This window comes from Dipodomys merriami, unplaced genomic scaffold, assembly GCF_024711535.1.
Source record: "Dipodomys merriami isolate MVZ:Mamm:240054 unplaced genomic scaffold, mDipMer1.0.p SCAF_34, whole genome shotgun sequence".
NCBI lineage: Eukaryota > Metazoa > Chordata > Mammalia > Rodentia > Heteromyidae > Dipodomys > Dipodomys merriami.
This window is the reverse complement of record NW_027204937.1, coordinates 948133-972245: the sequence shown is the minus strand read 5'-3', so window position 1 is coordinate 972245 and position 24113 is coordinate 948133. Positions and strand designations below refer to the sequence as shown.

At 52.1% G+C, this 24113-nt stretch overlaps 1 protein-coding gene across 1 annotated transcript; it reads right to left on the bottom strand.

The window, feature by feature from the left end:
* Positions 1-236: 236 nt before the first annotated feature.
* Positions 237-16053, bottom strand: LOC138803514 (proprotein convertase subtilisin/kexin type 9-like). Its single transcript, XM_069987624.1, has 12 exons — positions 15865-16053; positions 13754-13945; positions 12624-12798; positions 9951-10093; positions 9605-9746; positions 6882-7078; positions 6060-6243; positions 5531-5704; positions 5134-5282; positions 4103-4271; positions 2404-2588; positions 237-437 (listed from the first exon to the last, which is right to left on the bottom strand). Exons 1-12 carry the CDS (start codon positions 16051-16053, stop codon positions 237-239), a joined length of 2100 nt encoding a protein of 699 aa, XP_069843725.1.
* Between the last annotated feature and the right edge of the window lie 8060 nt (positions 16054-24113).

The window sequence follows — 24113 nt, the reverse complement described above, 5'->3', positions numbered from 1 at the left end:
GCAGACCCGTGTCAACTCCTGGAGGCAAATGCACATGAAAGGTGACTTTGCTGATAAGTCTGCCAGGAACCACGCTTACTATCAAACCACCCTTCCTTGCTCCTAACGGGGGCCCTTTCTGTAACTCTGGCAGAGAAGGGCACTCAGGTGGGAACAAGTTCTCTCTGGGCAAGAGTCTCCACCCCAGTCCTGCCGTGGTCAGCACCACACGGCAGGTTGAGGTCTTTCCATCCACTCTATGCTTGTCCTGAAGGCTGGATGCGGCAGCAGATGGCGATGACTATTACAAACTCCTTACTGGTCCTTCCTGTTTCGTCACGATCCTGGTGCTTCACCACACATGTGTTGTCCACAGGGAAAGCTCCCAGGGTGACTGAGGTCTCAGGATGGGCATTGCAGCTGGTCAGGGTCCAGCCTGCATCACAGCTCACGGTGACCTGCCAGAGTCCAGGGAAGACAAGTAAGGCCAGGTCCAGCATGCATGGTCAGGTCTCTAAGCCACCTGCTACACTGTGCCTCCCAGCAACCCTCAGTGGGGACCAAACTGTGAACACCTGGCTTGGTTCTGCCCCTCACACCCCAAAGGGACTGTGTTCAACGCTGCCCACCACTCCTTCAGGGTGCTTGAGCCCAAGCCTACCAGGACACTGGGGTCCAGACAGACATCTCAACAAACCAAAGCCCCTCCCACTTCCCACTTCCCTACAAGCCACCCCTCCCACAGCCTTCCCCACCCAGTGATGGCAACTCCATCCCCCAAGCAGCTCCACAAGTCCTTGCAACAGCCCTCCACTCCTTGTTGCAGCTCATCCCAGACCAGAGCCACCACCCTTAGGTCCCAAACTACTCCTGCCATGACCTCTAGAGGCTAGCTCTCAGACTCCAAGAGTCCAAGTGTGACCTGCATTCCCTTCAGGGATCTTCCTTCTCCTCCAACCTTCCATGGTTGCTCAGCCATTCCAGCCCTGAACAACTCCCACTCGGTGTGTTAAGTGCACAGGTGTTAATGTGTGTGTGTGTGTGTGTGTGTGTGTGTGTGTGTGTGTGTGTGTGTGTGTGTATGTGTAAGAGAGAGAGAGAGAGAGAGAGAGAGAGAGAGAGAGAGAGAGAGAGAGAGAAAGAGAGACAGTGAGAGGGAGCGAAAGAGAGAGAAAGAGACAGAGACAGAGAGACACAGAGAGAGACAGAGAGAGAGCACCAAACCTGGGGTTAGAAATCTAGACTTAAGCCACAGCTCCACTTCTGGATTCTTGAGGCTGTTAATTGGAGGTAAGAGTTTCTTAGACTTTCCTGCCTTGGCAGGCTTTGAACCCCAATCTTCAGATCTCGGCTCCCTTAGTAGCTCGACATACAGGTATGAGTACAGACTACTGGGTTGCTTTTTTTTTTTAAGGTAATACTGGGGTATGAATTCATGAATGCTAAGCAGGCTCTCTAGCACTTGAGTCACAACTCTGGCCCTTTTTTCTATAGTTCTTTTCATTCCTCCTATTTATGCTACTTATAGAGAGTGAGAGAGAGACAGAGAGACAGAGAGACAGGGAGAGAGAGAGAGAGAGAGAGAGAGAGAGAGAGAGAGAGAGAGAGAGAGAGAGAGAGAGAGAGAGAGAGAGAGAGAGAGAGAAAGTGCCAGCTGCTAGTCCAGTTGTACCAGCATACCCAGCTTAATTGTTTAGATATTATTTCTTTGCATTTTGTCCAGGTGGGTCTCAAACTGAGATCCTACTTCTTCCTTAAAAGTAGCAGGTATAACAAGCACAGCATTACATTACTTTTTTGAGACTCAGCAATGCATTTCTTGTTTCTTTGTCTCTCTGTCTCTCTCTCTTTGTTTCCCTCTGTCTCTGTCTCTCTCTCTGTCTCTCTCTGTCTCTGTCCCTCCCTCTCTCTCTTTCTCTGTCTCTGTCTGTGTGTCTGTGTGTCTGTGTGTCTGTCTGTCTGTCTGTCTGTCTGTCTGTCTCTCTCTCTGTCTCTCTCTCTCTGTCTCTCTCTCTGCCAATACTAGGGCTTGAATTTAGGGCCTGAGCACTGTCCTTGAGCTTCTTTTGCTCAAGACTCTACCACTTGAGCCACAGCACCACTTTTGGCTTTTTCTGTTTACTTTGTACTGAGAAAATTGAAACCAGAGCTTCGTGTGTGCGAGGCAAGCACTCTACCACTGAGCCACATTCTCAGCCAAGCACTGCATTTCTTTATGCCCTGTTTATGTGTGCTATCCTTAAAGTGGGACAGGGCACCTGGAGAGCATACCTTACCAATCTGGACAGAAACAAAATCAAGCCACAACACTCACACACACATACACACAGCACAGGTGCATAGATCCTCCACTGTGCACTGACCACCCCAAGAGGATACAGCCCAGTCATCTCAACCCCACCTCCCACAACCTTAACCCTTCACCTTCTCCAAGGGGCTTAAAGGCCTGTACTTCTTCGTTGTACACTGCAGGCCCGGAGCATGGCAGCAGGAGGCATGGACACTGGCCTCCTTGTGTCCCGCACAACGTCTGGGCAGATTAGTACCTCTCTTAGGTGTGGTATGTGGGAAGACACCAAGATTCTCCACCTCCCAATGGGAGCTGCAGCCTGGAACAGAAGAGGGCCAGCTCACACCCTGGGATGCCGGACACCCTTTCCCTCCATCACGTACTTTATTTTTAGGATCCAAAACCAGGGAAACCCAGGAGCAGCTCTGAGTAGAAGAGACATTGCCTGAGCAGCAGGACTTTTGGCTTAGCTCTGACTTGTAGGACCTTGGGAGAGCAGCTCAACTGCTCTGAGCCATAGTTTCCTGGGAATCACATGGTCACCTCTCCACCAAAGAAGGGGAGCCCTGGGACAGGATCCCCAGGCCAGAAATGTTCAGCTACTTCTCACCACAACCCCCTCCCACCTCAGGTCCCTTCCCCATCCATCACCAGCTAGAAGATCAGCCTGAGCTTGGATCTGTAGGCTTGGGAATCAGGGTCACCTGGCTGTAAAATTGTGCATGGCTTGCTGGAATTCATCAAGCCTCAGTTTCCCTATTTGCTAAAACAGCCAGAGCAATACCATCGACTCACAGAATTCCTGCTTAGCTGAAGCAGGAAATGCCTGGGAAGTCCCCGTACTGCCCATGCAGGACCCGGGCTCTGCCCACATTACGGTTATGGTAGCCAGGACCAGAGCCCCTCTCCCGGCTACGTGGCTTTAAGAAATGAATTCAGCCACTTGACCTGCAAATGGAACTTGGCATGGGCTACGCAGTGAGTGCCTGTGGTTCTCCAGCTTTGCCAAAGGTCAGGCTCCCTGCCAGGCCAGCAGCCACATGGAGCTCTTGTTCTGGACAAGGCTCTAGCCACTGGGTTCATCTGACTGCTGCGAATCCTAATCCAGCCAGCTTTTAACCCCACCTGACCCTTACTATTCCAGAGACTTTAGACTCCCCTGTGCTTAGCTGTCCAAGGCCAGCTCCTGACCTAGTGACTGAAGATAATTCCTAGAGCCCCTTAAGCCCCACCTGGTACCAAGCACCTTCTGAGCATGGCTGTAGCCCAAGATCCACAGTGCCCAGCTCCTAAGTCCAGCCGTCACCCATGACTTCCAGACACTTTCCTGGGCAAGTTTTGACAGGAGGTCCTTAGCCCAAAGAAAGGACTTCAGAGTGATGGCCGATAACCGTGGCCACCAGAAAGCATACTCTCCCAGGATTAGAGCTGAGCATTCACGATGAGGACACTAGGGCTCAGGGCTGAGAAGGAACTTGCCAGCTACTGAGTGGCAGTTGGAATCAACCTGAGCTGTGCCCCACTTCTGACAGGCCTGAACTATGGCTCCCCACCACACAGCTGGTAAACAGCTCCCAGTGCCCAAGCCGGAGCCCATCTGCCATCCCTCTCATCGCTGCCACTGAGGCAGGGGAGGAAGAGAGAGGTAAACAGAGAGAGAGAGAAGTGAACCTACCCAAGGCCACGTGGCATGCAAGTTGCACATCTGGCTTAGCTATGACTCCTGAGGCTCCTAAATCTGCTGCTCACACTAATGGGGACCAAGTGTGGGACAAGGCTCCTGACCAGCAGGAGGTAGTGCCTCTTACTCATCCTGGCAGGACCTGCCCCTACCTGTGAGGACTTGGTCAGGATCTGGGCAGTGGGTGTAGGTCTTCAGCCCCACCAAGGCTGGAGCAGCTGTGTGGACGCTGCAGTTGGCTCGGGGGAGCAGGCAGCATCTGGCCACCGCAGAAACCTGACTATCTCCAAATGCCAGGCAAACGCGTCTGTTTCCTAGGATCTGAGAGTCCAAGAGAGGAATGGGAAATTGTTGTGCAGAGGTTTGGGGACTGGGAAATCAAGTCTGAGAGGGACCCAGTCTGCAATTTCTGGTTCCTGAATCCTCAGCACTGGTTGGGCCCAGGCCGGATCTGCTGCCATGTGCAGCTCAGATAAATCTTCCCAACACTGACAATGGCTTCCAAGTGGAGACAAGGTGACCTGAGACAGCACCACAGGACCTACGGGCTCCCTGACGCACCACGCCTCTCCTGAGAAACCTCCCTAACAATGACTTCTGCACAGAAATATTCACCCACCTCACCTTCTTGCCCCCTACCCTTCCCAGGGCCAACTAGGGTCTGGAAACTCCATCAGCTACTTCTGCAACTTTGAAGTTCTCAGCTCACAGAGCCTCCGTCATCCCAACCTGAGGGTCCTGGTTGTGGATGTTCTTGGTTGGCAAGGAGAAGGAAGGGGTGTGTCAGTACGGGGACTTGAACTCAGGGCCTAGGTGCTGTCCCTCAGCTTTATTATTCAAGCCTGGCATTCTACCAGCAGAGCTGCAACTCTTCTTCACCCTTAATTGGAAATAAGAACCACATGACATTTCCTGACTGGGCTGGCTTTTGAACCACGATCCTCAGATCTAAGCCTCCTGAGTCATTAGAACAACAGGCGTGAGACAAAAACACCCAGCATAGAGATGGCTTTAGGCAAGGCAGAGAGCCAAATCCACCGCTGTCTTTTCCCTCCTGTGCCCATGAGGGTGCTGTCTGTCCTGAGTCCCCCAGGAGCACCTGGCCCTGCCCAGGCCTTTGAAGTCGAGACAGGGATTGGAATCCAGAGGACAGAGGACTGGGCACACAGAGTGTGCAGCTCACCCCCACACGCTCGCCCTGCCGCTTCCCAGTCTGGGAGAAACTGGAGCAGCCCAGCAGCTCCTCCTCCGGGTCACAGTGAGCCTCAGCAGCGTGTGTCAGCCTGAAGTCCCAGGGTTCTGACCACACAGTTCTGCAGAACAGCTGTCCACCTGCAACAAGAACAGGATAAGGAGGCTCTTGGGAGACTCCAGAAAAAGCTTCAACCCGAGGTGAGGGAGAGAAACTAAGACACCACATGAACCTTTGAGATAAAACTATAGAGTTACAACAATGCCCTGGATCCTGGAGTCCTATCTGAGGAGGACAGTCCTTCTGTCAACCAGGTTGGGGACTGTCACCATCTCATGGGCCTCTCACACCCCAGGTTGGCCTCTGCCTACCCACCTGCCCTGCTCACCTGTTTCCTGGGTGCTGGGGGGCAGTGCAGCCACCAGGTTGGGGGTCTTGAATCGCTCCTCCTCGGGGAACCAGGTGTCATTGATAGCATTTCTGATAGAGTAGTGGAGCAGCCTCTGCCTCAGCTCAGCCACAGTGAGGTTTGGCTGGGCAGTGAGCATCAGGGCTGCAATGCCTGATGGGGAAGGGAGAGGTCAGACAAGGTGATGGCCTGGCCTTCCGTCCTAGCTGGGAACTCCTTTTAGGACACAAATGCACACACATGCGCACATCATGTGCTCTTCCCAAAATGAAGCCACCTGCAATCCCTTGCTTAGTGAAAGCTTGTCCTATTACCTCCAGGCCTTGGTACTGGCCATTTTGTTCACCAGGTGAACTCCTGTTTACCCTCCAAACCCCAGAGATGCAAAGTGCACCATCACCATCAGGTCTGCCCATTTGGTCCTCCTGCGCAGAGCCTGGCATATGGAGGATCTGGCCAAAGGGGCCACTGGAATCCTGGTGGCCAGGACAGTGGCGTAGTGGCTCACCAGTCACATGCGCAGCCGCCTGCGCGGTCCCACTCTCTCTTACATAACAAATGGTACAGTCTTTGTTAGCACTGACAATGCTTTTCCCAGGAGCAAAGATGTCCACACAGGATCCATAGTTGGTCCCCAGAGGTCCCTGGGTGAAAGGCTGGTCCTGGGAATCGACAGCTCCAACAGTGATGACCTGGAATGTGGCAAAGAGTTGAGGAAGAGGCTTCATGGGCACATGGATCGACTCCTATACTACCTGTTTAAGCCCCATGCACATGTCCCCTTCTGAGGAAAATCTGGCTCATGAGCACAGCTGATACCCTGTCCTGTTCTGGGACTTCCACAGGATATAGACAGTGTTCCCCATGCTTAATGTACATAATAGGGAGACAAATACTAAACATATAATGTTGTCATCAAGAAGGCAGAGTGCTGTGGGGCAACCCCTAATCAGCCAGGCTGGGTACAGGTGGTTTTAAGTTCAGCATCTCTGTAGGCCTGTTGGGCCAGTCTCAGGGGAAGAGGGAGAGTGAAGCAGCTTCCCCACATTTCAGGGCCCAGAAATCGGGGAAGTGGGACAGGTGTCCTCCTCCTGGTACTGCCAGACAAGCCCCACACAAGGCAGGGGCTCTGCAAATGTCAATCAGGAGGGGAGGCATGGCACAGGAGGAGGATTCCATGCGGGGGGTGGTTGGCTGGGGGGAGTGTAGGGATGTGGTTTAAAGGAAGGGCAGGACTAGCCCCAACCCTTGTCACACTGGGGTTTGGGGAAGCTGGGCCTCTGACAACCTGCAAGGCAGGACATGAGCAGGAAGCCCTGCTGGCACCTACCTCAGGAGACGACGCTGGAGAGTAGGCACAGGCATTGCTCTGAAAGTTGCCCGCAGCGGCCACCAGCACTGCTCCAGCCCTTGCCAGGCGCTTGCAGGCATCGTTGATGCTCTGACTGTACCCACTAACCAGGGGCAGCAGCACTACCATGCGCTTGGAGGGATTGGAGACCAGCTTTTTCCAAAGAAACTCCAAGCCTGAGAGAACAGAGCCATATGACTGTCTGAAGCGGACACACTTCCTTCCTCCAACCCCTTCCCTCCAAAACAGCAGTGATGCTCATTATTGACAACTCGATGATGCTGTTATGTGAAATGCATCTTAATGTGTGTACACACACACACACACACACACACACACACACACACACACACACACACACACACACACCACACACACACACGACATGGTTAACATTTATATCCATTATTCTTTTGTTTTAATGACTTCTGTTAAGGTAGTGAGCCTTGCTCACTGTGATGGCTCAATCACATGATGGCTCAAAGGAAGCAGGAATTCTGCCTGCACACAACCTTCTGACTCAAGACTGCAGGTATTTCTGGGGCTGGGAAGGTGGCTCAGTGGTAGAGCGCTTGTCTTACATGCCTGAGGCCCTCAGCTTGATTTCCCAGCACCACATAAACAAAAAGATATTTAAAAAGCCAGAAGTGGCACTGTGGCTCCAGTGGTAGAGCACTAGCCTTGAGCTGAAGAGCTGACAGACAGCACCCAGGCCCAGAGTTCAGGCCCCACAACTGGACCCAAAAAAAATCTACAGGCATTGCTAGCCTGCCTGGCCTCTCCTGAAGATTGGAGGCTCAACCACCAGATGCCAAGAGTCAGTCCTCAGATCTTGACCACACACACACACACACACACACACACACACACACACACACACACACACACACAGAAACACACACACACACACACACACACACAAACTCACATTTCCCATGTGTACACATGGGAGTCATTAATCACGACTGCAGCTGCACACTGGCCAGTCCCCAGAACTTCCCCTGCTCGCCTCTCTAGATGACTGGTTTAAAAGATGCTCACAACAACCTGTCCTTACACCTTTCCAGGACACAGGTCTTGAGATGGAAGCTTGATGTTCTGAGAATGAAGGCAGACTTCACGATCACTCACCACACTCTAGGCCTGGCTCCAGTGTCTCTTAGAGCATCCCACCCACAGAAACCTGAGCCTGTCCTGGCTGCCTGCTGCCAGCTGTCAACCCCATTATAAAACAGGCACAGGTACTCTGGAGGTCTCCAGGGTTCCAAGGGCAGCTGGCTGCCATCCTAGGGAAATGGGGCTCCCTCACAACTATGATCTGCCTCTGGCCATCCAGCATGACCTGGAGTCCTGGGGTCTAAACCTGCCTAGGGCAGGCACCTGCAGCAAACAACCCTATATGTTCAGCTCCTGGCAACACACTAGTGTCACTACACTGACCCCTCAACCACTCTTGGATCTGGTCCTCGGTGGCCAAGGGAGGAGTTGGAATCTTACTGCCACATGCCTAGAGGACAGCTGCTGAGGAGGGAGGGGGAGTGGGCATGGCAGTGGGGGTAACAAGCGCAGTCACAGCTGTAGTTATTAGACCGCTGCGCTGTGCAAAGCTCTGTGCTCAGTCACACCTCATTTCAGTCACTGTGCACAGAGGAACTGCTGATTGTGGTGGAGGTGACAGCTCCTCTGTGTGAGCCCTGCTCTGGCCAGGTGATGCCATGACTAAGACTCCAAAGAGGGGCTGCTCTTCCCTGTGCCAGGACCAGCATCCAAGCCTTCCCTCCACTCATCACCTTTGGGAATCAAAGGTCAAGGCCAAGGTCAATCAGCAGAGGCATGAGACAGGCACGGGGGTCACTGTGATGAGCCAGGGTCTCTTGATCCCTGCCTGCAATGGAACACAAAGCTGGAGCCTCTGTGAATAAGATTTGGGGCAGTGTGTACCTCTGGACTCCATGCAGTTGAGCATCTGACCAGGGGCCTGGGCTCTTGGGGAAAGTGAGTCAGCCTCCACCCAGTATCTTCTCTGTGAGCCAGGTTCTTCTCTGTGAGCCTGGACAAGTCGCCCTCTCTAGCTGGTTTCACTAACTGTTAATGGATGTCACCTGCCAGCCCCAGGTGTGGCGTCCACAGCCCTTGGCTCAGCCTTTGGCCACCACAGCTCTGTGCAGAGCTCCCTCCTTGTTCCCTGTCCATGGCCACGACAGGCTTGGCTGTCAGCAGGACCTCTCAGACCCGGGCCCCACCTCTCCTCTCCATGAAGTGGATGAAGAAACTGGGACAATCTGAACAATGGGTTGGCGGTTCCTCTACCAAGTCTTCTCAGCCAAGGTGACACACGGAGCCAAACTAAGAGAAATGAGCCCCACCATGATTGGAGGGGAAACTGGCTTCCTTTCTGTCTCCTCAGGGTCTGTGGAGATCTAAACCCACATGACAAATGACACAGAATTCTGCAAGCACAGAGCACATGGAATGGAGAAGGAGCATGGAACAGGGGCTCACTTGGGCTGGGTCTCTGCTCCCTTGAGCCCTCAGTCTCTCCACCTGCACTGGCAACTTTGAAGGTTCTGCTGCTCCTCCACTGGTACTCTGTGGCAGAGGCTACCATGCCCTCTTGGGTCTGGAGACATTGCTCCTCCCTGGCTGAAGCCCCTGCCCCCATGGCCAGATGGAAAGACAACAGAATGGGAGCTGCCACTCACCCATGACGATGCCGCTTACGGTGCCCTTCCCTTGGCAGTTCAGCACACGCAGGCTGTGTATCTTGATGTCCTTGGCCACGCCAACAACCTGGCCGCTGACCAGAGCTGCCAGGTGGGTACCATGGCCTACACAATTAAACTCCTGCTCCACCAAAACAAAGACCAGATGAGAAAGCCATCTACCCCATGATTTCCCAACAGACCCCGGATAAACTGCAATGCCCACACTCCCTGCCTACAGCTGAGGACTGGGGATGGACGGTGATGGCTGGGGAGGGTGGCCATGGTGCTCCAGGTCTGGTGGTCCTCATCTTCCTCTGGGATGGGCTGGGGAAGGATGGCTCACCTGTGTCCTGGGCGCACTGGTGCTCTGCCACTCCTCCTCAGGCACTCTCTCAAAGTTAGAGATGTTGATCCTGCCCTTAATTTCCAGGTGATTAGGTTGGATGCGAGTGCCCAAGAGATACACCTCCATGGGGTTGTCCCTCTCTTCCCACAGTGACATTTGTGCGAGATGAGGAAAAGGAGAACCGTAAGGATGATGTTATGGGTGGTCATGTGTATCAATGGTGGCATGCTCTGCTTACCAATTATGCACACTGTTTCAAGGACTGTACATGAACTTAATCTTCGAAAAGTCCTCCCACTACCTCCTATTGGGAATATTTTACTGACCAGGCTAGTGAGGCAAGAGATGTACAAGCCGTTATATTGAAAAAGAACATTACAACTTTGATGGGGTGGGGAGGATTGAGTGGGGGAAAGGATGGGGTAAGTATGGGAAGGCATGGGAAGGGGAAACAAAGGAGGAGGCTATAATGCTTGATAAGAAATGTAGTCATTATCTTGCCCATGTAATTGTAAACCCTCTTTACAGGATTTTCACAATAAAAAAAAGAGATAGGAAACTGTCCAAAACAATGTAGGTGGCCAATTCGAGAGAATCAGGAAACTCCCCAATAGCATGCTGCCTGGGTCTTGTTATCAACTCAAATGGCCCAGCTCCACCTTGAGCTCTGTCATTGGCTGGGAGCAGCCAGGAGGCAGGGCCTCAGTGACCTGCTCTTACTACTGGTTCTCTTGAGGCAGGATTACAGCAGCACAAGCTCTACGGTTGTCCTGCTGACCAACTCGAACTACAGTTAGTGAAACCAGAAATTCAAGATAAAATGATCAGCCATGCCACACTCCCTCTGAAGCTTCTGAATAACAAGCCTCCATGACCTTGTTCTCCTTTTTCTGCTGGTTGCTGGCTTTCCGTGATTTAAAGCCACCTCACTCCAAGTTCTACCCATCTCCACAGAACCTCCTCCTTTAATCTCCATTCTCTTACAAGGTTTAGGTTTGAGGATAACAAACAGGCTGGTCACCTGTACTCTTGGTCTCTCTATTAATGAAGGACAGCACTGATACTCCCAGCCTACATTATAGCTGACCATATGGTACTTCCCCTATCCTGTCCCAGCCCAACAGCTTCTAAATGGCCTCTTCTAGCCAAGCCCTTGAGAAGACTCTAGAAGACTCTAGCCCTGTGCCCCACTCCTCCAGGGAGGGACAAGGTCATCATGGGCATCCCTAGGGGGCAGGAAACAGACTGTCTACTCCAAACCTGCAGGAGAGGTCATCACTAGTGGCCCCAGAACAGATCCTTTTAGACCTATCTGGAGGCTAGAGGTGTAGCTCAGTGGTAACCTCATAAATGTGAGGCCCTGGATTCCAATTCCAGTACCACCACCAGACCTCATCTGGGTAAGAGATCTTTCCAGTAAAATATCATCCAGCATGAACCAGTGGCCCTACATTCAATCCACAGTGGACTACACAAGAAGGAAGGGAAGGCACAGCATAGTGGCTCACAGCAATAATACCTGCTATCTGTGAGTCAGAGACTAGTGCATCAAGGTACAAGGCCACCCCAGGCAAACAGTTCACAAGACCTCATCTTAACCGATAGCTAGCAGTTACTCAGCAACCAAACCAAGGAGGATTGTGGCATAGGTCTTATATTTCTCGCATAAACATGAGAACTTATCTGAAAATATCTACTATGTAAATGGTCAACTGGTAAAGGACCTGCCTTCCAAGCAGGAGGCCCTGAGTGTACACTACAAGACTGTAAAGGAGGAAATAAATGAATAAAGTTGGGCATCAGTGTCTCAAGCCTCTTACATACTTGGGAATGTGAGATCTAGGACATTAAAGGTGTGAAGCCAGCCTGGGCAGACAATTCCTCTAGACTCCATCTCCAATTATCTAGCAAAGTCGTTTCCAAGCATCTGTGTCAGGCTTGCCTAACACTGAAGGGTCCAGTCAGAACCTCTGATCCTTTCCCAAGCAGGTGCCCTTACTGCATTCCCCAGCTCAGTGTCATTGGGACGCCACACCCACCCACCATACAGTTATTTTCCTGGTCTCCCCCTCTGCCTCTCTCTGCACAGGCAGAAGGAAATGTGGGCAGAGAGGCTTGGAGGCCGGGGGAGACTAGAGACCTAGATGGGGGAAGCTCTGGAATCTGGTCTTATTTTGAGGACTGAAAGCTATAGAGATTAGAGACTGTAAGTCACAGTCAATCCAGCCTCCTCCTCTGGCAAGAGTGGCCTGCAGGAGAGAAGATGAAAGAAGGAATTATGAAGGTAGTTATTCAGGCACCAGTGTCTCAGGCCTGTAATCCTAGCTATTCAGGAAGCTGAGATCTGAGGGTGGCAGTTCAAAACCTACCCTACAGAAAAGTCTGTGAGGTTGTTATCTCTAATTAACCAGCAAAAAGTTGGATGTAGACGTGTGAGTCACGCGGTAGAGCACTACTTTTGAGCTAAAAAAAAAATGAAGGGACATCACCCAGGCCCTGAGTTCAAGGCCCCAAATTTTACAAAATTCAGGTACAATAAGAATCTTGTGCACTGAGTACCAGCAGGGGGCGCAGTCCCAAGTGGGGTTTGGAGAGGACAGAGAGAAAACAGGCAGGGGGCCAGGTGCCAGGACAGGGAGGAGATGTGGGCCATGGCAGCTGTGGTCTTACTGCTGTGGTTGAAGCTATGAGACTGGTTCCACTCAGGAGAAATCCGCCGCAGGTTCCACAGGATGCTCCGAATGTGGTTCCGTTGACAGAAAATCAGATGAGGGGTCCACAGGAGGCTCTGTGCAAAGGCAAAGGAATCCTCCTCGATAAACTTCACCTGACTCAGATTCAGGACCTGTGGATGCCAAGGACACAAGATCTCAATTTCATGAGTCACTTAACCAGCAGCACCCAGAACTTGTCGCACCTGATCCTACCAGTGCTCCCAGCATAGCCCATCAACAGTCCCCCTTCCATGGACCTGAAGACAAACCAGGGTCCTCACTGCTCTCCTAGGCTTGGGAGTGGAGGAAGCTGGGACCAGTGCCCCCACAACTGGTAGCTGAGCCCACATGAGTGGCAGAAGGGATTCAGCTTCCACATCTCATCTGGGAGCCAGCCAGTGCCAGTTTTAGGCAGGCTGGACAGTGGGGGAAGTCCCTTGGACCAGGACTCCATGTGCACATCAGGATGTCAGCACTGGCCATCCTGGGTGTTCACTCCCTTCCCCTGTATTTGCTTCTTTAGACCACAGTGTTATGAACCCTAATGGTGGCAACTGGGTGCTAAGCCAATGCAGAAGTTAGAGGATATGGGAGAAGGTAGAGACACCAGCAGGAATTGAGGGCATAGTATGAGTGTGTGTGTGTGTGTGTGTGTGTGTGTGTGTGTGTGTGTGTGTGTGTGTGTTCATCCCTCTCTCTGCTCGAGAGCATACCCCACTTGCACACCCTCCTGGGCTCTCCCTAACCTTTCTGTCACCTTAGCTGCGGGCACAGGCTGCAATGCACCAACACAAAGACAATGGCCAGGTGAGCCAGAAGCTGGGGGTCCAGCTCTACCCTCTGAGACCATGTGGTGCCTCTGCACTGAGATCCCTCCTGCTTTGATGAGGGTGAATGGACAAAGTACTGTTAGGGTAATTGGCCAGGTTAACAAAGAAGCTGCTTGAGGAGGCTGGCATCACTGGCATCACTGAACTAGAGATGCACCAGTACTCAATAAGTGTCTGCAGTCTCCTGAGTGTCCACCAGATGGTGAGTGAGGCCTTTCCCCAGCAGAGGGAAGTGCATGCCTGAGCAGAGACTCACCAGATCCAGTGTGCTCACTTTGTCAGATTTCATCAGGATGCCAGGAAAGAGGTCTTTGAAGACGTGGAGCACTTCTAACTTGAAGCTCCGCCTGGCAGCCTTGCTCTGAAGGTGGTGGACAATACTCTCCATCTGCTGACTCTCAGATTCCTTGAACATCACCAAGTAGGTGTTGGGCACCTTCCAGGCACTCTGGCCACAAGGGAGGAAAAGGAGCATGAGGACATCAAAAGAAATACCCCGTTCCTTTCTACAGATTAACTTAGAGCCGAAAAGACCAGCGACATAGAGAGAATACAGATACCAGCTGACTCAGTGAGGATTAAACCTCTCCACAACACACACAGTGACATCACCCACAAACAGATCCACACACTTCTAAACAAGGTATCCATTTCCTAGGGAAACTGGAGGCCACCCGTCAGCCCAGTGTCCCAAACTCCTTCCCAGTCTAACACATCTCCATTTTTCCCCACCAGAAGCAGCCCAAGATGCCACACAGACTGCAGAGCCAGGAAAATATAGATCTGAGCCCTACCACGCCCAACAGTTATTGGCCAGGAGCAAGCCACTTAACCATCCTGTGCCTCAGAGTCTCTGTATTCCAGAGACTGCTCTATCCACATCACACCACGTCCAGGGAATCAGAGCAAGGCCACTTCCACAGGGAGAGAAGATGCTCTGTGGGCCGTGGTTTCTCATTACTGTAATGGAAGGATAGGTTGAAAATGATTTTCCACTTATAAAACACAAAGAAGTCCTCATTCTGGACTAGTGTGGCCTCTCTATGAGTGAAGGGACTGCTTTGTACCATCCATATGGTACCTGCTCTACCCTGTCCCAGTCCAACAGCTCCTAATGGGCCCATCTCAGCCAATAGCTAGACATGGTAGTGGGCACCTACCATCCCAGCTCCACTGACCTTAAAGGAGAAATAGACAGAACAAGATAGAGGCAGTAGATTGGATCCAAGCACATCCTATGCATGTATGTAAATCCCACAATGAAACCCCTTTAGACAACTCATGTATGCTAATAAGACATTGAGAGCACCAAGGGGCTGGAGGGATGCTCAGTGCTGGATGTCTGCCTAGCAAGGGCGATGCCCTCAGTTCCAATCCCAACACACTTCACACATGCATTCTAAATCTGACTCCACCAAAGTGCTCATGGGATGAACATGTGGACCTGAGGAACTTCCTGGAACAAACTCCCACCAGGGATGAACACCCTCTGCTACCTGGTCCCGGTGGCTGTCCAGCCTCTGCTCGTGCACCTCTTAGGATAGGACACTCAGCCTTGTACAATAGATATGGGGGGGCAACAGAGGATGGGCAGTGATGATTGGAAATGCCCTCTTTATGATCTATCTACTTATTTTAATTAATTTTTTGAGACACAGTCTTGCTTTGAAGCCAGGCTGGCCTCAAACTCACAGTCGTCCTGCCTCAGCCTTCCTAACACTGGGATGCCTGGAGTGCACCATGCTGAGCTCATGGCTTATTATCCGCACCACAGCCCCACAAGATCCCTGGAAAGGTGGCAAGAGACCCAGTGAATAAGGCAAAAGTGCTCTGAAGCAGATCAAAAGCCTGGCAGCCTGTGGCCCAGCACAGGCCCCTTGGGTCTCTCCATTCCATCCCAGAGGCCGAGCAAGCAAGTCAGGTGTGGCTAGGAGGAGACAGCAGCTGCCTGACTGTGACAACCATCTCTCTGGGGCCTTGCAAGCTGTGATCTACCAGTCTCCTTCCCCCCTTCATCCCCTCTCAGCAGCCAGACACATCACCAGTACCTGCTTACACCATGCCTGCTGGACCCCAGCCAGACCTCAGGCAGGCGGTCTGAGTGCACTACAAGCCCTAGCCCCACCCCACCGCTCCCCCGACCCTCTGCCTCCAGGTGCAGCCATGCACTGCTGCCAGTCCTGGCAGATTCTGCTAACCTATCTCCCCATCTGGTGCCTATGGTTCCCGCCCCATGCTAAGCAATTGGCCAAATGAAGAAAAGGCTCTCCGGGATCTTTGCTTTAGATTTTCCCTTACACTGGGGAAACTGAGGACAGAAAAGTAATGACATCCACGCGGCTCCTCAGTACCCCCCTTTCTCCCCACCTCAGAGCTCCGGTATATGATGGTTGTGGGCTCATGCTGGTTCTCCAATGGTGGGGTGAGCCCCAAGTTGTTCCTGTCTCTGTCCAGCTGCTCGTGGGCTCTGGACCTCGCAGGGCTCAGCAGCAGCAGCAGGACCAGCGGCAGGGCCCGCAGCAGCCACCACAGCCTCCCAGAGTCGTCGGTGCACATGGGGCAGGAGGAGAGATGTGCACCTGGCACTGACGCCCAGATCCAGGACCCGAGAAGGGACAAGTACACGGCCACGCAGGCCAGCCGGGCTGTCTGGCTCACGGTGTGGGGCCCGCCTGCAGCCCAGTGTCTCCCAGTCGGGGGAAAGAGACCTAGGTGCCGAGGGCTGTACACCTGGAACCCAGGACGGTCCCATCTGATTAAATACTAGTGGAGCCCACCCCCTTCCACACACACCCGCAGGCCTGGAGCATGCGGTTTCAGTCTCATCCTGCCCTCCACACTCTGTCAGATGGCCCTTGCCCAAGGAGCCAGTAGGCGGGTGTCGAAAAAAAGTCCCAAATCCTAATGGAACTGGACAAGAGTCCTGCCCTCAGGTCTCTGTCTCTCACCTTGAGTTGTCACCGTCCCCTCAGGGTTCTCTCGACTGTGACTGTGATTGACTCCACTCAGTCTCATGGAGGAGTCCTCACTTCCCACCCATCGCCTCCCAGCACTCTAAACTTAGCCTGGATCCCTCTCTGGCCTCCCCCTCTTCCTTCTGTGCCCTGCATCCCAACCTACCTAGACCTCCACACAGAGAGATAGCCTGGGTTCTCAGTTCCAGTCTACAGAAGCTAGATCTTAGAATCTGGGAAGATGACGCAGAGATGCAGTCACATCTCAGTGTTGCAAGCAACTGAGTTTGTAAAGATTTCTTAGCACATGGCTAAGAACCCAAAGGGACAAGCATCCAGAAAGCACCAGGCAGAAGGGTGAAAGAGGGGACCGGCAGCCCAGCCCATGTGGGCTCTCCCCAGTGGCATGAGCATGCTTGGCAGGTAGCAGAAGGTTCTCAGTGCTGAGCTGGGCCCTTGGGGGTTCACAGCTGCTGCCCTTCCCACCTGTTTGCAGAGCCTCCGAAGAACCACAGGACCACCCTGGACCAGCCATGGACCAGCAGGGTCCTCAGTGACATGTAGAGGAGGGAGGTGCACTCCTTCGCTCCTTTCCACGAAGCACCACCTTTTTGTCACAAAAAGAGCAGCTGTGTTCAATTATTCAATTGTTGGCTAAGAGCGTCAGGTGGAAGTTCTCTTTCCTGTGGCCTGTTGGCAACTCAAGTGTGTCTGCAACTCCCCTTTGGGCAGCTTCCTCCACAAAGCTCCCTCCTCTAGCAAGAATGTCTGTGAGTGCCTGGGCAAAAAGTGATCAAGACCGCCTCTCAACCAGCAAGCTGGATTTGGTGGTTCACAGCTGTAATCCCCAATACATGGGAGCAATCATGTGAAGGCTCAGTGGAAATATAACTAAAGCAAAAAGGGCTGAGGTGGTGGTTCAAGGGGTAAAGCACCAGCCAAGCTCAAACCCTGAGCTTTACCCCGAGTATAGGAGGAGGACGAAGAGGAGGAAGAGGAGGACGAGGACGAGGACGAGGAGGAAGGGAGCTGAGAAAAAAGCAAAGAAGGATTCTCTCTCCCTGGGAGGTTTGGAAAGGTGGGCCTGTCCTCATTGACTTGAACACAGGACTTTGAACTTGAACTTTTAGTGTTTTTTGCACAGGTTTTCTGCCAATTGGGCTACCACATCCAGGCAGATGTCTTTGCTGGTTATTTTGGAAATAGAGCCTGCTGCTCAGGCTGGCTTCAAGCCATGATCCTCAGATCCCAGCCTCCTCAGTAGATAGGGTTACAGGAGCAAGGTATCACTAAGTTGTCTAACTACAATAACATTTTAAATGGAACTTCTCTTTAACATTTCTTTTGCCCACAAGTAGAGCTTCAAGTGTCCTGACCTGAAACACCCTGAATGCTTTGTAGCCTGCAGCAGGCAGGTTTTCCCCACAATCCCCTCCCACTGCTCCAAACCCATCATTCAGCTGCCCATCTTTACTCTTCTTAGTAGAACTGGTATTTCATTAATAAATCCTCCAAGACTTTGTGTGTATGTGTGTGCACGCATGCATGTGCACCAGTACTGAGACTTGAACACAGGAACTGGGTGTTGGCCCTCAGTTCAAAGATAGCTTTACCACTTGAGTCACAACTTCACTTCCTAGTATTTACTGATTAACTGGAGAAAAGAGTGTTATAGACTTTCCTGCCCAGACTGGATTTGAACGGTGATCCCTAGATCTCAGCCTCCTGAGAAGCTGGGATTACAGGGGTGAGCCACTAGGGCCTGGCTTCTCCATGACTTGGTATCTGTTTACAGCTCTTCACTGGGCCCTGTTAGTAGCTCTGTCAGTAACAAACTAAACATGTGTCTGCATTCACACTTAGCCATTTCATTCCCTAGGAAGTGATCCCAAAGAACTAAGCAGTCAAGGATACAAAATAACCATTGTGATAATGCAGTGTAGAAAGTGGAGGGTCCTAGCACAATCCAGGAAGGACCCCAAACATATCTCCCAGGTCATCCATGGCCAAGATGCACGAGGGGACAAGGACCAATGCACTTATGCATAAGAAATCCTGCTAGCCAACGATCTCAACTCATACACACAGACCTCAGTAAGGCCTGCCAGGGTGTCAGAGGCCCTGGCCTGGCCTGGCTGGGTAGGAAGCAGCACTGGTCCTGATGTTGGGAGCTTCCATGTCTCTGGCCAGAGCTGCTCAGGACTCAGTTCACTGCACCTGCTGCTCTTAGGGAGGTGTGATTCTGGACTCTGACTGCAATGTGCTCCCCTCCCCTCCAGAATCTCTGTCTGCTTTAGTGAAGCTTTCCTCCAGTCTCCCCAAGTGTCTTATACTTTTGTTTGCCTTCCCTGCAGCCTTCAGTAGCCTGCACGTCCATCAGCAAGGGACAGATTTCGATCTGGTTATGGGGTGAAAAGTTAGCATCTGTTGCAAAGAATGAAATAGCTGTTTATCTATTGGTATGAAATACATTTGATACCAATAGCTTTTGAACAGCATGTTTTGAGCTGGGCACTGGTGGTACTAAATAAACATGTTTAGTACTAATTCCTCATGAGACTGAGATCTGAGGTTCAATGTCAGCACAGGAAGACAAATCATAGAACTTTGGGAGATGCTCAGACAATTCAAGATACTCACATGCTAGCACATGGGTACAGACAGTGTTCTCCTGTGCAGACAGATGAGGCAGAATGGGAGGCAGTCTCCTTGTCTGCGTTATACAGTTCTGACATGGATGAACAGGGGTCAGGTAGCCCCTCCCCTCTCCATGTTCATTGGCACCTTTGCCAGAAGGTGTCTGCTCTTCTGAACCATTTAGTCCAACTGGTGGGGCACATTGAACAGATGAAGAAATTTAGGGCCAGAAAGGGAAATACCTAATCAGCATCACAAGGCTAGAGGCAAAGCAGATCTGATTTTTCCAGCTGTTTCTTGGGAGCTCCATGGGGCAGGGGTTAAATGTTGTGTTTTGTCCCCAGAAGCCCGAGGCTCCTCCTTGGGCTAATGGAGCTGGAAGAGGATGGACAGAGGAGTTGTGGCTCAGTGCCCAAGTTGAAAAGGGCTGGCAAATAGGAAAAACTGCCTGCACATCTAACTGTCAGAGAATTGTCTTCCTCATGAGGCTATGGACTTGATAGAAGAGGAACCCTGACTAGGTCACCTTGGTGTGCCCAGCACCTAGCCAGAGCTTGATAAGTACCTGAAGGACTGATTAAGTTAGTGATGGAACTGTGTGCCCAGCACTGTTCTGCATGCTGAGTTACAGCAGTGAAGTTGATGGGCAGACACAGAGTGTGGAGATGGTGCCAGCTGGACACCAGTGCTGAGGGGAAGGGACGCGCATTGTGGGAAGGGAAGGAAGAGCTGGGCTTGGACGCAGGGCAGTATGAAAAGTTCCTTTGAGGGAGGGAGCTGAGGAAATGGGCTGTGAGGACAATGTAGTGTGGCCCCGGGGGCAGGGCTGCCCAGCAGGAAGGCAGTAGGATGGCCAATGTGGGATACAGATCTAGAGAGGTTTGAATCTCCTCTGGGAACAGGGTGTGTGACATCAAGTCTGCAGAGTGGACACAGGTTCCAGAGAGACAAGGGCAGATGGGAGGAGAGTGCATCTGAACAAGGCCTCCTAGGTGCAAGGACTGAATCCCCAGGGCCTGTGGTGAGGGCCCTCCCAGGCCTGCTGGACTCCCCACGGGAGACAGTGGTCACAGACAGGGTTAGGGTAGCCCAGGGGTAATGTGATGTGTGTCAAGGACTTTGGAGGACACTGAGCTGGGAGAGGCAGCCCTCAGCATCAGGAGGAATGCTTCATGGCCTCTGCTGCTAGAGACAGGCAGATGTGGGGAAAGCAGATGCTCAGGACAGGGAGCTGTAGAGCCATGGGACAGGGTGTGTGGAGAGAGGGTGCTGAGGATGGGGGCTGCTAGCATGGGACCAGGAGGGCTTAGAGCACAGAGGAGCTGTCAGGAAGGGAGGAGGGACAGAGGGACAGGCTAAGAGCTTCTTTCTCCCCATGAAGTTCTGGAGACTCTGTGGGAAGCAGTGGCAGTGCCCAGCTGAACCAGCAGAGGACACCCAGTGGCCAGAGTGAGGCCCTGCAGCCTGCAGCCTGACAGGCAGGCAGGGCAGGGCCCACCTCAGCCTGGGCAGCACCTGCTCCAGCCTTCCCACCAAAGCCCACAGGGAGGTGGTAAGAGCATTGTGGTAAGAGCGGTAAAGCACACAGTAAAGGCAGGTTAGGTGTGGGGGGAGCCCAGTCAGAGGGCAGTGCGTCCCAGCAGCCTTCCTGGAGGAGGCAGCTCAACATTGTGGTCCAGCTGTTACAGGCAGCACATCCACAGAGCACAGCAGGGTCCACTTGGAGATGCTGGGATGAAACAGGGCTGATTTTAATGTTTGAGGCCACGATAACACAGAGCAAGGTAGGGGGATTCTGGAAGCTTCCCAACGAAGAGAGTCTTGGCTGGCTTGCTGCATGTACATACTCGCTCATTCATACCCTTGCATGAACATCTAAGCCCAACACAGTTTGAGGGCCTCTACCTCTCCCTCTCCTCCCCTCTCTTGATCCTGGAGGCTCCTTGCAGACACTTGTGGGGAGAAGATGGAGCCAGCGCCTCCTCTTACCTTTTCCTGCTCACCTCTGAGCCTTTCCAAAATTTCAGTGAGCACAGCAGCCACAGCATGAGTCATGGGCACATGGTGGCAGCAGGGAGCAATGTAGATAGGGTCCCTTCCCCAGGCAGCCCCCAATCTTGAGTAGAGAATTGGATTTCAAAGAAATGCAGCAATGGTATTCACTAGATACGATGCCCAAAATGAACTGTACAACTTGTTGGTGAGATGGGAAGGGAAAACTGGAAGAGGGAAAGAGGGGTGGCAATGTTCAAAAGGAAAAGTACTTTTTTCTGAGTGATGTAACTGTAGCCTCTTTGTTTAAGCATTTTTAGATAAAAAGAATAAAAATTTACAGATAACCTTAAAAATAAGAAAGAGAAAAGAAACAAATGAGACAAGTGTGGAAGTTTTCTGAGAGCTCCTAGAAGAGAAGCACCTGGGTAGTAGGGGACGGGGCAGCCACACAGGGGGTGGGTGGCCGAGGGACCCCCAGCTGAGCCAGCTCCTCCTGCTGTGTGTGTCACAAGATCAGGGATAGCCCACACCTGACAGACCACAGCACCAGCACCAGCCAGGAGAAGTGCAGATCCCTCCTGGACAGCCTGGATGCCCAGAGTAGGTCACAGTAGGACACAGACCACGGCAAAGGTACCAAAGATTCATGCACTGATGGAGCCTCTCTGTCTGAATAGGCCAGGATAGTCCTGGCAGATTTGTGCCTAGGTTATGCTGGTCTCTCCTCCTTCTACTCTCTCTCTCGTTCTCTCTCTCCTTCGCTCTCTGTTTCTCTCTGTCTCTGTCTCTTTGTCTCTCGCTCTGTCTCTCTCTGTCTCTCTCTCGGTCTCTCTCTCTGTCTCTCTCTCTGTCTCTCTCTCTGTCTCTCTCTCTGTCTCTGTCTCTCTGTCTCTGTCTCTCTGTCTCTGTCTCTGTCTCTGTCTCTGTCTCTGTCTCTCTCTCTCTCTCTCTCTCTCTCTCTCTCTCTCTCTGTCTCTCTCTCTCTCTCTCTGTCTCTCTCTTTCTTTCTTGCCAGTTCTGGGCTTGAACTCAGGGCTTGAGCATTATCCTGAGCCTCTTTTGCTCAAAACTAGCACTCTACTACTGAAGCCACAGCACCACTTCTGGCTTTTTCTGTTTATGTGGTAGTAAGGACTAGAACCCAGGGCTTCATGCATTTTAGGTAAGCACTCTCCCACTAAGCCTCATTCCCAGCCCCTCCTAGCACTCTTCCTTTCCAATGAATCTTACATGTCCTTTGGGACTGCAAGGTCACTTCCTCAAGGCTGCCATCTGGACAATTTCTCAGGACATAGATATGGCTGTAGTCCCCTCCCCCCATCTTCACTCCTATGGGTTGTTTCATCCCTATGGCCACTACAGAGGCCTCTGTTCTGGGGAGACGTGACAACTGGATGAGGAGGGAAGAATGAACAGGGCTGTGGAGGCAGCAAAGGCAGGCCTTGGCACCAGTGGTGCAGGAGGAAAGCCATAGTGAGAAACATGCCTGCCACAAGGGGAACTCACGAAATGAGGAATCCCTTATTCTAAGAAGCTGGGATATCTATCATTCAGGCCTGCAACCACTAGGAAAATGGCATCTTGAGAGACAAGGGCAGCTAGGCCAGGGCATGGGCAGCAGAATAATAGAATATTGTAGCATAAGTGGGGGTAGGCATGAAGTCAAGAGTCAGCAGAGGTCAGTCATGCATCCCACAAGGAGATCATGGGAGACCCAGGACAGACAGGACCAGGAGGAACTGCAGTCAGCTCTGAGTGGGTTGGATCACACTGCCCACCAGGGGACTGAAACTGAATAGGAAGGAAACCTTCATGCAGGACCAGGGCCCTGGGTAGCACCACAGCGGGGTCCTGTCAGAGACCATCTTTGGGGTGACTGAAAAGTGTTTCTGAGAATCCAGCTGCTGAAAATCTCAACAAATCTCACAGGATCTTGAGAAACTGGAAGCAGGAAGAAGCTGGAAGAGCAATGGTCCCTTAAGAGTTGTCATCCCCATCCACAGATTTCTTCATAGTTGACAGAATTCTCCAGCCCATCATCTGTCTCCTTTCACCCTCCATCCAGTCCCACTTGAAAGATTGGGAAACTGAGACCCTGTCAGGTCACTTAGGGTTAGCAGAGCTGCCAGGCTGGAAACGTGGAGCAGAGTCATCTCATCCCCATGTGTCAAGCTTGAAGCCCAGCTCCTTGTCCGGGAGGGGGTCCTCGGGTATGTCTGGCAGCCCACATAGTACAAGTCTTCCTCTACATCCTCAGGCTCATCGGGGCTTGTGTCTGCAGAATCCTTCCTCTTTTCCTTTGCCTTCAGACATGGCTGCAAGATTTAGGGTTGGGCTGTATCCTGATAGTGCTTCTCTGGAGCTGTGTCTTCCAATGCGGGGGTGTCATTGATTAGGGCATGGAAGGGGTCCAGCAGGCCCATGGAGCTTGTGGCCTCTGTGGCCAAGAATGCAGCTCCTCCCTGTCAGTTGGAGATGAATTAGGCCTGCTGCCTTCACTGGAGTCCATGTCCAGCTCATCTTGGAAGGAAGCCAAGTGTGCAGGGGCTGAGGGACAGGGGCAAAACAGGGTAAGAGTTGCCCTGACTCAGATTACCTGGTCAGATCGCCCCATCACAACCACCAGCTGCAAGGCCTGAGGACAGTTCACCTCTCTGAGCCTCAGTATCCCTCCCTGGAAGGTGAGAAGAAATAAGAGTACCCATTCCTGAGCCTGTTTCTGAGTGTTATAGCTGATAACAATGTGCAAAGCACATTGCACAATGCCCAGCATGTGGTAGATGCTCAAAACAGGGCTGTTAGATTACTGTGCAGACTTCACCTCCAGTCATCCATATCTCCAGCCATCCCTCTTCTCCTCTGGTCTCTCACACTTGTCACCCCAGGAGTCCCTCTGTTATCTCCTTTGCTTGCCCCACAAGACAAGATAGAGTTCTGGAAGCATAGAGCCCAGGCAGGCCTAGAAGGCAGCTTGTGCCAGGTTCTAACAGTGGAATGAGTAAACAAGTGGATGAATCAGGAGCTCAGTCA